Here is a 14705-nt window from a genome sequence, read left to right as displayed (position 1 = left end):
TTCTTTAAAGTCGAAGCTGTGAAACGTATTTATATTTATTACTCTGTAGGTAGAAATATAGATATTAGGGTTTAAAATACTTCATTAGTAGTTGAAGAATCAACTCAAGCTTTTTACTCTTAAAGTAAAAGTATAAAAGTACTGGTTTAAAACTTTTGTACTTAAAGTATAAAAGTAAAAGTAATTTAAGGGAAAAAATAAAGCCATCATGAAGAAAAGCTTACTCTCCACAGAGTCCTATAGTGCACTACCCTCCTCCCCAAAACACATTTTACTAAAAGCTATAAAATGTCTATAATGTTCTATTATTAAAATGTTAATGGTTGATAATATAATGTGGGATGCACTAGGCTGTTCCCTGTTTCAGCTGCATATATGCTGATTGTAAATGAATGTATTTTAGTAGAATATAGTAAATATATTAAAGGAGTTTAGTTGGACTGGAGTTTATCTGGAGTTCTCTTGAGTCTCTGCACGGATCATCTTCATACTAGACTACATACATCTGCTGTGTTCTTGCTGGAGTGTGTGCGTGTGTGGGGGGGGCGTGTGCAGGAGTGATGATGGATCACAGTATAAACCAATAGGGAGTCGGAATGGTATATGTTTATACTTCTCTACATCCAATCACAATCAGATTCACTCTATCTGGATGGAGAGATTTATCTGGATAGGGGTTTTATTGAAGGATCAGAAGCCGGAATGAAAACGAGCTGAAATGAAATAGGAGTAACGAGAATATTTTTATTAAAATGTAAGGAGGAGAAAGTTCAGATCATTGTGTGAAATGTAAGAAGTAGAAGTTAAAAGTTGTCTGAATAATAATTACTCCAGCAAAGTATAGATAATTAACATTTCTACTTAAGTAAGATAAAGAAGTATTTGTACTTTGTTACTTGACACCTCTGATTAAAGTGAAATGAGCTGCTGTTGAGCTCCTGAACAAATGCATGCAGTGACTGCAGTTTACAGAGAAACTAAAAAAACAAGACTCTAACAGTGTTTATCTAACCAACATATCAATATCCTCATCAATACTGACAGACAGCACATTCTGACTGCTGAGTTTATGTTGAATTGTTTTTTTTTTTCTAATGCTCTAGTACAGGGGTCGGCAATTAAGTTTGTCCGCGGGCCAGATATTTTCCAGGCCATTATGTGGCGGACTAAAAAAATATTCTGTTTTGGAAAATGTAGTGTAATGGGATGGAGTGCTACAGACTAGTAGCTCTCCAGCCCAGAGGGTTGTTGAACCCAACTACAGAACAGTTGATCTCAAAGCAGGTAAACCCGGGAAGAAAGGAATATATAAGTAAATAAATAAACACACCTCGCCTTATGTGGGATCCAACCCGTGTCATCAGGGCTGCGGTCCAATACACTACCGCTGCCCCGACTAGTGAATTGGGACACAGCAGGGAAAAAATGCGTTAGGGAGCCCAATAATCAGCGGAAAAACAAGAATGGGCGGAAACTAAAGTCACGCCGAGCGCGACAAAGAAAGACAGGGGAGGAATGTAAACAAAAGCTCACCATTTTTTTTTTAATTATCGTTAATTATAGTTAAAAAAACTCACAGGTCAATGTTTCATGCTTATTTCTGACCCCTGCTCTGTGGAGTTTTACAGGTAAAGCAGATGAACTATACAGCACAGTTTGTGTAGTGTGTGTGTAATGTGTCTGTAATTGTGCTTTGTGTTTAGATACGGATGAATGTGCTACACAGAGAGGAATATGCCGGAATGGAGACTGCTTCAACACGGTCGGCTCATTTGTGTGTGTATGCAGGCAGGGTTATGAACTTTCCCTGGACGGCAGGTTTTGTGTGGGTAAGAGAAATCAGCTCTGTGTTGTTTCTGTTCCCAGTTTTCTCAAGTTTTGCACTTGCCCCTGCACTTGACCGCACACACAAACACAGCATCTCATTAACTTTAACTAGGATTTCTCTTTCCACTGTTGATTCACCGGCTTGGATACACATTGAAAATAGTACATTAAGGCTACCAATAACGTCTTATCTTTATTCGGCTGAAATTAAACAACTGCTTAAAGACACAAAGAATCCTTTTCTCAAAAACACTATACTAGTTTGGCACCAATCACATATGGCTTTGAATGAGGTGCCCAAGATCTCATATCTTTCACCTATTTGGGGAAATAATAGATTTAAACCAGGAAGAGCAGACATGGGGTTTAGAATTTGGTTGAATAAAGGCTTAAAAACAATTGGGGACTTATACAGTGGTAAATACAGTTTACCTAAAAAACATTTTTTAAATACTTGCAGATTAGAAGTTTTATCACTACTCTCTTAAAATCTACTGCAGAACCCCCGCTCTCTACTATAGAAACATAGCCTTTCATCATCATCAGAGTAGAGGTCTGCTTTCTAAATTCTACAACATTTTACTTCTAGCCTCAAAAGAAAGTGTCTGTTGGGATTCTTCCGATCGTAGTAATTTTTACCCGGTTTTCACACGGTTTGGTTTGTTACAAACAGTAGAGATGTAGTAATGATTTAGGATGCTGTCATACATTACAAATACGTGCTGAAATACTTTATATTATGTTCTTTAACAAAGACAGACATATGGTATGGAATATTAATAAATGTATAAATTAAATAATTTTACATTTACACACACACACACATATGTTTATATATATATATATATATATATATTGTTAAAGAGCATAATATAAAGTATTTAAGCATGAAAGCACGTATTTGTAATGTGTCACAGCGTCCTGAATTATTACTACATCTCTGCTGTTTGTAACAAATCAAACCGTGTGTAAATCGGGTGTAAATTGGTAGAGTTTCGATATTAAACTCCTTTCTCAGTGTTAATAAATCCACTGGGGGCGCATGGTTGCCAACTCCAAAATGGCGGCCACGCTGAAACCAATAGACGACCACCTTTCGACATGCCCACAACACCGAGCTGCAGAGACCCACGTCTCCTTTTAAGTGTTAGCGTAACAATTTAGGGAGCTAAACAAATACAAATGTGATTTAAAAAGGAACTTTGTCTCTAAGGCGTTTAATGTTGAACTATTTTGAAAGTGTTGATTTAACTCCAAAAAGCGTGCAGCTACAGAATATAAACTCTAAAAAAGAGTTAAAATCAACTCTCGACTTTTTGCTGTGTATCATACTTATGTCCAGAGGAATCCAGAATAATGCTGTAGTAATACTAATATCCTGAATAAATCTTATATAACATTAACATCCAGAGTGAAGTTCTAATATTATTAAGATCCAGGATGAAGTTTTAATTCTTTTAATGTTCAGAATTAAATTAAATAAATATCTGTGAGAATATGTGTGAGAAGTGTGTGGAGACTCTTCACTGTTTCTGTAGGATCTGAAGGTAAATTTCTCCTCTGCAGATATTAACGAGTGTGCTCTGAGTCCTGGAACCTGTGGTCCCGGCACCTGCCAAAATCTGGACGGCTCCTACAGGTGCATCTGCAATACTGGACACTATCTCAAAGATGACCGGTGTGAAGGTAAGCAAGCCCCTATAACCATCATACGATCATCCTCATCTATTACTGACCTGTTTTACCTTTAGTCAGTGTGTCTTACTCCTCTTTTTCTTCTTCTTCTTCTTCTTCCTCTTTGTCTTCTTATTCCTCTTCTTTTTTTGTCTTCATCTTCTTCATTGTCATCTTCTTTTTTGTTTTCTTTTTCATCTTCTTCTTCTTTTGTTGTCTTCATCTTCTTCGTCATTATCTTCTTAATCATGTTCTTTTTTTGTCTTTTTCTTTGTCGTTGTTGTCTTTTACTTTGTCTTTTTCTTCTTTGTCTTTTTTCCGTCTTCTTCGTCATCTTCTTCTTTGTCTTCTTCTTCTTTGTCTCCTACTTCGACTTCTTCTTTGTCTTCTTTTTTATATTCTTTTTCTTCTTCTTTTTTGTCTTCTTTTTCTTTTTCTTCTTCTTCTTTGTCTTCTTCTTCTTTGTCTCCGTCGTCTTCTTCTTTGGCTCCTGCTTCAACTTCTTCATCTTCTTCTTTTTTTGTATTCTTTTTCTTTTTCTTTGTCATCTTCTTCGCCTTCTTCATCTTTTTCTTCTTCCTCGTCTTCTTCTTCTTTGTCTTCGTCATCTTCTTCTTTCTTGTCTTCTTCTTTGTCTTCGACTTCTTCTTTGTCTCCTACTTCGACTTTTTCATCTTCTTCTTTTTTTGTATTCTTTTTCTTCTTCTTCGTCGTCTTCTTCTTCTTTTTCTTCTTCGTCTTCTTCTTCATCTTCTTCTCTCGCTTTCTCTTTCTTGCCTGCTCCTTTTTTCTTTAATCTGCATCTTTTCATCTTTTTCTCTCTCTCTCATTCTCATTTCCTTTAGTTTGCTCCTCAGTTTGGTCATTTCCAGTTTCACTTCTAGCTAGGAATCTCGGAACTCACAGTTCTACCAGTGCTGGAATGAGGAAGACTAGCGTGTGCTTCCTCCAAGACACGTGGAGGTCAAAGTAATATGTCCGAGTGCTGAGCTGGTGAGGCTTTTGTTCCAAAATTAGATTTTTTTTTTTCTGCGATGGTCAGAGATACTGGCTGGGATTTTAGATTTGACCACAGCTTTGGGCGCTAACCACAGTGCTAGCTCTTTCACTGTTTAGAGGTGAGTATTATTGGACTGTAGTCTGCGTGTTTGCTGTGTTAAAACAAGCGATGTGGGACACACCGCTAGCTGATCTTGCATTTTCATCAGGCATCATTTACGTCCTACTAGCACTGCAGTTAGCGGCTAATGCTAATGCTGCTGCAGCCAGCCTTAGTGTTGGAGAAACTTCAATGAAAACTCATCCTTCCAAAAAATATTGGAAATCTAAGTTTACTGTTAATAAAGTGAAGTGCTTTAATCACCCAAATAAACAGTTTTCAGGAAAGAAATCTGTGTAGATTAACATCTAGAGCTCATTTGACTGTAAAAGAAAATGTTTTTTTAACGAATTACAGTTTTGTTTACTTAGGCGCTTCCCCCAGCTTCCCCATTAAAAGGGAACATGGCGACACCCTTACTCACTTCGATGTAGCATCCTCACTAGTATTGCTTGACACACCTTATAATCCGGTGCAACTTACGTATGAAGATAGATAGATAGATAGATAGATAGATAGATAGATAGATAGATAGATAGATAGATAGATAGAGAGATAGATAGATAGATAGATAGATAGATAGATAGATAGATAGATAGATACTTTATTGATCCCGAAGGAAATTTAGCAGCCAGTAGCAATTACACAACACAGTAGAAACAAACAATAAGTGTAGTACAATACGCTTATTGAGGGATAAAATTCAAAATTGAGACTTAAAAAAATATATACATAAATATATAAATACAAAAAAACTATAGAAAGTGTGGAAGTAAACAGTCGTAGATATGAGGTAGTGCAGTAAAAGAATAAACTAAGTATAGGAGGTATTAGTAGATATGACTATTAAACATAAACATAAACATGTGCAAGTATTATATTTAAGTTAGGTGCGTAGTGTAGTGTCCAGGGGTGCAAAAGTACAGGATGTACAGTAAAGTGTCCCGGAGTGCAAATGTACAGGATGTACAGTAAAAAGTGTCCAGGAGTGCAAGTGTACAGGATGTACAGTAAAGTGACAAGTGTCCAGGAGTGCAAATAAACAGTATATACAGTAAAGAGGCAAAAGAGTCTCAGGGTGTAGATGTGTATGGTGTTTTTCCAGTACAGATAAAAAAAAAATTAAAAAAAAGGCTGTGATTAAGAAAGCACATATGAGCCTTGTTTCTCATCTGTCTTCTCTCTTCCGGCTCCACTGGGAGGAGTTGAAGAGTCTGATGGCTCTCGGGACGAACGATCTTCTCAGTCTGTCCGTAGAGCAGCTCTGTGACAAGAACCTGCCACTGAAACTGCTCCTATGATCCATGATGATGGAATGTAATGGGTGACCATCATCATCCATGATGGAGAGTAGTTTGTGCAGTGTCCTCCTCTCTGCCACCGTTACCACAGGGTCCAGCTCCACGCCAACCACGGACCCCGCCCGCCTGACCAACTTGTTCAGACGCATCTCGTCCCTCTTCTTCATGCTTCCTCCCCAGCACACCACAGCATAGAAAAGACAGCTGGATACCACAGTCTGATAAAACATCAGCAGGAGCTTCCGACAGATGTTAAAAGACCCCAGCCTCCTCAGGAAGTAGAGCCGGCTCTGTCCCTTCCTGTACAGGATGTCTGTGTTGGCTGACCAGTCCAGCCTATCATCCAGATGCAGTCCGAGATACCTGTAGGTCTTCACCATCTCCACATCAACTCCCACAATAGATACTGGCTGTGTGGGTGGCCTGGCTCTGCGGAAGTCCACCACCATCTCCTTGGTCTTGGAGGTGTTCAACAGCAGGTTGTTCCTATTGCACCACGACACAAAGTCTTCCACAAGGTGTCTGTACTCCTCCTCCTTTCCTCCCCGTATACATGCCACAATGGCAGTGTCGTCCGAAAACTTCTGCATGTGGCATGTCTCAGAGTTGTACTGGAAGTCTGAGGTGTAGAGTGTAAAAAGGAACGGGGAGAGCACAGTCCCCTGTGGTGCTCCTGTGCTGCAGACCACAGTCTCTGATGTACAGTCCTTCAACCTGACATACTGAGGTCTGTCAGTGAGGTAGTCTGTGATCCAGGAGACCAAATATGGTTCCACTTGCATCCCCACCAGCTTGTCTTTCAGTAGGAGAGGCTGAATGGTGTTGAAAGCACTGGAAAAATCAAAGAACATGACTCTCACAGTGCTGCTTCCTCTGTCCAGATGAGAGTGGGTCCGGTGGAGAAAGTACAGTATGGCATCATCCACTCCCACTTTCTCTCTGTAGGCGAATTGCAAGGGGTCCATTGCATGTTGAACCTGGGGTCTGAGGTGGTGTAGAAGCAGACGTTCCAGGGTCTTCATGATATGTGATGTAAGAGCGACCGGCCTGAAGTCATTGAGCTCACTGGGATGCGTCTTTTTGGGTACTGGAACCAGGCATGTTGTCTTCCACAGTGTGGGGACCCTCCCCAAATGCAGACTCAGGTTGAAGATGTGCTGCAGGGGAGCCCCCAGCTCAGCTGCACAGGACTTAAGTAGTCTGGGACACACTTTGTCTGGGCCAGCTGCCTTTCTTGGGTGGAGTCTCCTAAGTTCACCTCTAACCTGGTCAGCAGTGAAGGTGTGCAGAGGGGGAGGAGGAGGGGGGGCTACAGTGGTGCTGGTGGTCAGGACAGTGTGGGGAGTAGGGGGGAGAGGGGGCTGAGTTGCTTGATGAGATGAGGGGGGGTGTGAAGGAGGTGTCTACCAGAGCTGTAGGGTCTTGAACAGGGCAGTCAAACCGGTTGTAGAAGGTGTTGGACTCATTGTCTCTCTCTACTTCACCATCTGCAGCACTGTCCATCCTCTGCTTACAGCCAGTGATTGTCTTCATTCCATTCCATACCTCCCTCATGTCATTTTCCCTCAGCTTCTGCTCCACCTTCTTCCTGTAGGACTCCTTGGCCTCTCGCAAATGGACTTTGAGCTCCCTCTGTACGCTCCTAAGCTCCTCCTGGTTGTTTTCTTTAAAGGCCCTCTTCTTCTTGTTTAAAAGGCCTTTAACATTGCTGGTTATCCAGGGCTTGTTGTTAGCAAAACAACACACAGTTTTCACAGGAACAACAATGTCCATGCAAAAGTTCATGTAGTCCGTCATGCAATGTGTAATCCCCTCAATGTCCTCACCGTATGGCTCCTGCAATACACTCCATTCAGTGGACTCAAAACAGTCCCTAAGAGCTGCTTCAGCATCAGGAGACCATTTCCTGAAGGAGCGTGTAGATGCAGGTTGTCTACGGACCTGGGGCTTGTACTGGGGCTGCAGGTAGATCAGATTGTGGTCAGATTTTCCCAGAGGGGGTAGAGGTGTGGCGGAGTATGCATCCTTTAGGTTGGAGTAAAGGAGATCAATAGTTCTGTTCTTCCTGGTGGGACAGTTCACATACTGGTGGAAAGCAGGGAGTACTGAGTCCAGTGTGACGTTGTTAAAGTCCCCCGAGATGGCAAGAAGAAATATACCAGAAAATAGACGTTTATTGATAGTGCACCTTATAATGCAAAAAATATGGTAGGCCTAGATAAACAAGCAAGAATCAACCAATTTAGAAGTCAAACAAACAAACGAAAAACAAAGACAAACCCTTAAACAATCAGTAAAATGGCAAGAACGAACAAAGCATGACCAAGAACAAAGGAAAACACGGGGTATGTATACACTGACACAGACAAGGAAAACCTGGCGAAGAGTATTCAGGGCCATGTGCAACAGAACACAGAAACACAAGCAGACTAGGAAAGACAAGCAAGAACACAAGACAGGAACAGAAAGGACCAAGAAAAGAAGAAACATGACAAACATGGGCTGAGGTGTAACAAGAGAAGCTGAAACACTAATTGTATATACAGTATATATATATATATATATATATATATATATGGATTTTGGGAAGAAGTGTAGCCACTCCTGCTCTCTGGGACATCAGCGGTAAAGATTAGAAACTGAAGATCACAGGATTTTCACTTTGAGCAGTTTGTGCTCATGTTTTTAATTTTTTTTTATTTGAGTAAACAATTTGCAATTCATGCTCAAGATTTTTTTAATTTGAGGGAAAGTTTTCTTTAATTTGAGCTAATAAATGTTGACTTGATATGGTTTATATAACAATCATACACTGCATACATTCTGCATCAGGAAAATATTTGTATCCGTCACGTCCTTGCCCTGTTCCCTGTCTTTCTCTATCTGTGTCTCACGTGTTCTCTGTGTTTGTTTTCCTTTGTGTCTCCGCCCCAGTCCCTTTATCCTCCACGTGTCCCCGCCTGTGTTTCATTTGTAGCTCCGCCCCCACATTACCTGTTCCAAGGTGTTTCCTGTTTTAGTCCGTGTGTTTATACACAGTATAATATAGGGGCTGCATTATTGAAGGACGCGGATGGGTAGAATGCGATGGCAGTACTGAAAGGGGACAGTCTACCATACGGAGTATTTCCTGTTTCCTGTTTGAGATTCTCCCCGCCACAACCAAAGTCAGAGCTGAGAAATGAGCCAGAGCTTTTGATTCTAGTTTTGCTAAATCAATTAAGTCCAGGTTAATTAACTGTGCACTTAAGTAACTGTGTTACTTAAATATTTTAAATGTGAACAGGTGGAACTGAACATTAACATATAAAAAGGCATTTAAAATGAAGGTAAAAAAGTAGAAGAAGTATTATTTAGTTTATATATATATATATATATACATATATATAATTTATATTATTTAGTTAATGTAAAGAAATATATAAGTATTTATACATCTATAAACTACAACATAAACATGATACTACATACATAAACTAAAATATAATTATATGGACATATATATAAACTGAATAATATAAATTATATCATATATACATAAATAATATTTATAATATATTTAAGTATTTATATATCCGTAAACTTTTTAAACTACATATTACTACATAATACTACTTAAATATATTTTATAGCCCTCCTGTCTTCCTCGTCCAGTATTCTGCATTTGTTTCGTCAGTCGGAATCTCGTGTTTCTTTGTTTTTATAGTCTTTAGTATTCTTCGTGTTTCAGTTGTTTGTTTCTTTGTTTATTTAGTTCCTCGTTTGTTTATTTGTGTTCTTTCAATAGATCTACCTCGCATTTGCGTCCGCTCTCCGCGTCCTCTCCTTGCTCCTGCTTTAAAAGCCTGACAGTTTTCTTTATTAATGACTAGAATTGACTGTATTTGTGTTTTCTTTTGTTTGCAATAAGCTTCGTAAAGGACTGCGCACACTCTCCCCACGCGGGAGGAGGTGTCTTGCGGCTGGGGACCCGGTACTGGTAGCGACGCCACAACCACAACAAAATCTGCACGCTGTATTACCTTACTGTAACACTAGAGAATTAATAAGCAGCAGGTTATAAATGTAGATAACTGATGATAATCACAGCAGCTCTGTAACAGATCAAGAGCGGAAAATGCTCCTTTCCCTCAAAAACAAAAAAATCCCTAAATGAAATGAATTTTTCACTCGAATTAAAAAAATCATGAGCATGACTTGCAAATCGTTCACTCAAGATAAAGAAATTGGGCACAAACTGCTATATCGTTGGCTTGATTTAATTAATTTTTTATCCACGGCTTCGTAAAAGTACATTTTTGACTAATATTTTTATTGTGGAGAAGCTCATCGTGTCCTTTCACTTGGTTATAACACAACAATGTTATAAAGTGCTTTCAAACACAGCTAGCTCTAACTCTGAGCCCAATCTAAATGTTTTTTTATTTTATCTACAGATATCGATGAGTGCGCTCAGGCTCCAGATTTCTGCATCTTTGGAACGTGTCAGAACACACCCGGAAGCTTCAAGTGTATCTGTCCTGAGGGATTCCAGCTCTCTTCCTCTGGGAGGAGATGTGTGGGTAGGTGCTGCTTTCTGCTGGTTGCTGGTTTTGGGATTCAATACAGTGCATGAATTGAATGGGTGGGTATCACTTTTAGCTGCATGTCTATTAAAGGGTAACTAAACCCCCTGATTTTGGCTGACTCCACCCTCGGCTCAAATTTGAAAAATGCTTAAAAATAATGAAAGGGGTGGTTTGGTAGGGGCACTGGGTGATGTATGGGTTTAGAGGCGGAGCAGGAGGAAGAGCTGGTTGGCTGAGCTGCAGCAGCAGCAGTGTGCCTCTGATAGCAGTATGACGCAGTTGGTTAAACGTCCGCAGATGGTTGGATGACTATTGATTGTCCTATCTGTGTTTTTTGATGTGTCCACGTACCAAATTACACAGACACATCATCTTCGGCTGTAGCACAGTTGAACCTGAGAGGGCGCTGCAGAGGCCAGGGTTTGTACGGTCATGAAAAACCTGGAAAAGTCATGGAATTTGAAAATAGCAATTTCCAGGCCTGGATAAGTTTTAGAAAATAAAAATGTGATAAAGTGTGATAAAATCATCAGATTTTAATGTAGTGAAGTAAATTATTTGTTTCAGAAAGTACTTGAGTAAAAGTAAAATTACCTATTTTAAAAACTTAAAAAATTACAAATTACTTATAAAATCTAGTCAATTACAGGAATGTGAGTAAATGTAATTCATTACTTTCCACCCCTGCACACAGTAACGCACCTGTTTCATGAGAACCTGTTGATTCAAATTTTTCTGTTCGGAAAAGCTGAAACATCAGTTTCATAGACAGGAAGGTAAAGCATGCTGTGTGTGTGTGTGTGTGTGTGTGTGTGTTTGTGTGTGTGTGTGTATAGGGATTTCTCTCTCTGTAATATAAAACAGATGGTGGCTGGCTCTCTATTCATAGAACACAAATAACCAATCCAAGCACTATATATCAGACGCACACACACACACACTGGCTGAGAGAAAAAAAAAAAACAGACACAAATACAACCCATGTACGACAGTGTCTAAAACTCTCTTAACTCTTTCTTTTTTTCTCTTTTCTCTCTCTCTCTCACACAGATATGAGAGTGAGTTTCTGCTACACTAAGTTTGAGAATGGGCGCTGTGTAGCGCCGAAGCCTCTGAACACAACTAAAAGTCATTGCTGCTGCAGTATGATGCCGGGTCAGGGCTGGGGAGACCCCTGCGAAATCTGCCCTAACATGACCGATGGTAAACACAAACACACGAATACACACAGGGTATGGTCTAGCACATGGGTTCTAATTAGTATAGTCCAGGTAGAGAAGATTTCGCCAGGCCAAGGTCCAGACCATCATAATTTTTAACTTCAGTATTATATCCTGTTTACTGAAGAAGCCTATAGTAGTTCTGTCAGTGTTTTATTAATGTCCTCAACAACTGAAAGACAAAACTAATTACACATATATTCAGTATATTTCAACAATATTTATTGTTTTAAATAGTCCTGTCACAATAATTACATTATCAACCTATCATACAATAAATGGAAACGCCCTCAATAATTTAACTTATTTAGTCTATTAATGTGAATCTGTACGTTCACTTTGTTTCAAAATGCTATATTTATTCTATTTGATTTTATTTATATTAGATAATTACATGAATGACAAACCATACATAATATCGAGACAGCAGCTTTATTTTATTTAATATTATTACTGTATCAGACTTTATTATGTTGTGGGTAAAACTGATGGGGGAGTTACTAATGCTTTTGTCCCCTTATTTAGTTGCTTTTCAGGATCTTTACTGTCCTGATCTAAACTGTGCTTGTCTTTTTCAGAGGCCTTCAGTGCACTGTGCTATAAAGTTGGGGTGCCCTATGGTACAGGGGACACTCCAGAGGGTGAGTTTTCTAAAATTGCAGTGCTAATTGCTAATCAGTTGTAATTGATGAACTAAATGATTTATTGATTGATTGATTGATTGATTGATTGATTGATTGATTGATTGATTGATTTGTTATTGTATTTATTGACTATTTGGTCACTTTGCTTAATGGACTGTCTGTTTTTAGATATTGACGAATGTAAAGAACCTGGTATCTGTAAAAATGGTCAGTGTATAAACACTGACGGCGGATTCCGCTGCGAGTGTCCCACCGGCTACAGTCTCGACTCCTCGAGGGTCAACTGCACAGGTCTGTGTCCCTCATTATGGGTTGCCATTTGCAGGCTCAGGAGTTCAGTAGTGTTGCCAGGTTTTTGCATATAATCACACCAGTGTTAATTATAAAAAATAAGACTGTTGAAGACCTTTTTATTTTTTACAACAAAGTAAATAAAACATAATATTTGGAAACGAGGACTATTAAGAAATGCATAGCATTGCATTTCATCTGCTTAGTGAAGGGGAGAACTTATGTTTACATTTTTTAGTATTACTATTTACATTGTAGATTCTCACTGAAGGCATCAAAACTATGAATGAACAAATGTGGAGTTTTATGTACTTAACAAAAAAAATATATATATAATAGTTTTATATTCTTGTTTCTTCAAAATAACCTCCATTTGCTCTGATTACTGCTTTGCACACTCTTGGCATCATTCTCTCAATGAGCTTCAAGAGGTGGCCACCTGAAATGAAACGTTTTCCAACAGTCTTGAAGGAAGGAGTTCCCAGAGGTGTTTATTAGCACTTGTTGGCTCTTTGCCTTCTTCACTCTGTGCTCCAGCTCACCCCAAACCATCTGGATTGGGTTCAGGTCCGGTGACTGTGGAGGTTCAGCTCATTTTTTATTAAGTACATAAAACTCCACATGTGTTCATTCATAGTTTTGATGCTTCAGTGAGAATCTACAATGAAAATAGTCATGAAAATAAAGAAAAGGTGTGTCCAAACTTGTACTGTATATCCCTAATGTTTCAAACCTACCACACCTCTCAGCATCCATATGACACCACAGTCTTATAAACAGTAAAAAACAGGCACACAAGCATATCAGCGTGGCTCTGCTTGATTTTAGAGAAATAAATAATTTAAGGGTAACTTTCAGACATGTATAAATTACTAGAGATCCAGACTTGATCAAAAAAAGACTTGAGTAGAAGTTGAAGTATTCTTTAAGCATCATACTTAAGTAGAAGTAGTAAAGTATTCAGCATTTTTTCTGCTTAAGTATTTCAAATAGTTTATTCTAAAAAATTCTACTCAAGCACTGAAAGTAAAAGTAGAAGTATTGTGTTGTGTAGTTATTACAGTCAGAAATAATGCAGTAAAGCTTAAATATCATATTGTTTATATTATTTCAAATGTTTAGGCTAAAGGATGCTCACAATTCCTTAAGCTGTAGCAGCAGCACAAGAACAGGATAGAGATGATGTTTCAAACCAAATAATATCAGTAAATAAAGACTCAAAAGTGTTCACAGAAAAAGTGTGAAACTACCTGCTTACTCAAACTAAAGCTAGGTATGGTGTGCGCACTACTTCATATAGTTTTTATTTTACTTGCACATTTTTACTAAGTAGTTATTTTACACTAAACATTTTTATTTACTTAGAGTAAAACATTGACATTTTTGTATTTAGTTTTCTTTGTGTTTCCTGATTAAAATACTGAAAGGCATAGGCTGCTCTGAGTGTCAGGTGGTTTTTAGTGTCTACATGTATCCTAGAGGTGTGATTATTGATTATCAAGATAAATAAATCCACCTGATGCTGTTTTTCCATTTATTTTATCAAAGTAATAATTAATAATCCATGTAATGAACTATCATCAATATTCTTATGCTTTTAACTCATAAACACTCTAGTCTAACCGTTTCTGAAAATATATCTTAGGTGTGAATATATTTAAAGTCTATACATTAAAAAATAAGTAAAAAAAAAACAGGCGCTTGGTAAAATTTTGACCAAAACATGATCAGTTCCAGGAAAATATAACAATTCTGCTTCCTTTTACATTTTAAATGATTGAATTTTCTAGCAGCCATATGGCTTGTGGAATAAAAGAGCTCATGGCATGTCACTATCTGATATATTTACTGACAAAAACTCACCAAAGAAAAAACACACCAAAACAAGCTTGGGTTCTAAGTGTTAAGGTTTTTAATAGCTAAAGGTTAGATTGCTGTGCAGGAAATTTGACAAAGACATTAATCTCTGTTTATATATAGCTACACAGCATATACATAGTACACCCAAATACAAGTTTTAAGTAATTAAAGCAATGTTTGTATAAATATAAATCTGTACTGGAGTAGCAGGGTATGCTACT

At 38.3% G+C, this 14705-nt stretch overlaps 1 protein-coding gene across 2 annotated transcripts in view; it reads left to right on the top strand.

Moving 5' to 3' along the window:
• fbn1 (fibrillin 1) overlaps positions 1-14705 on the top strand; it is a 185606-nt gene that overhangs the window by 139565 nt on the left and 31336 nt on the right. For both annotated transcript variants that reach the window (XM_049483384.1, XM_049483383.1), the window contains 6 exons: positions 1704-1829; positions 3394-3513; positions 10338-10463; positions 11520-11672; positions 12268-12330; positions 12502-12624. In XM_049483384.1, the coding sequence (XP_049339341.1) occupies positions 1704-1829; positions 3394-3513; positions 10338-10463; positions 11520-11672; positions 12268-12330; positions 12502-12624 (711 nt within the window). The remainder of the gene's footprint in view (positions 1-1703; positions 1830-3393; positions 3514-10337; positions 10464-11519; positions 11673-12267; positions 12331-12501; positions 12625-14705) is intronic.

The sequence above is a fragment of the Astyanax mexicanus genome, chromosome 9 (genome assembly GCF_023375975.1).
Source record: "Astyanax mexicanus isolate ESR-SI-001 chromosome 9, AstMex3_surface, whole genome shotgun sequence".
Lineage (NCBI taxonomy): Eukaryota > Metazoa > Chordata > Actinopteri > Characiformes > Acestrorhamphidae > Astyanax > Astyanax mexicanus.
The sequence above is the reverse complement of the archived record's forward strand: the minus strand, read 5'-3'. Positions and strand labels throughout refer to the sequence as shown.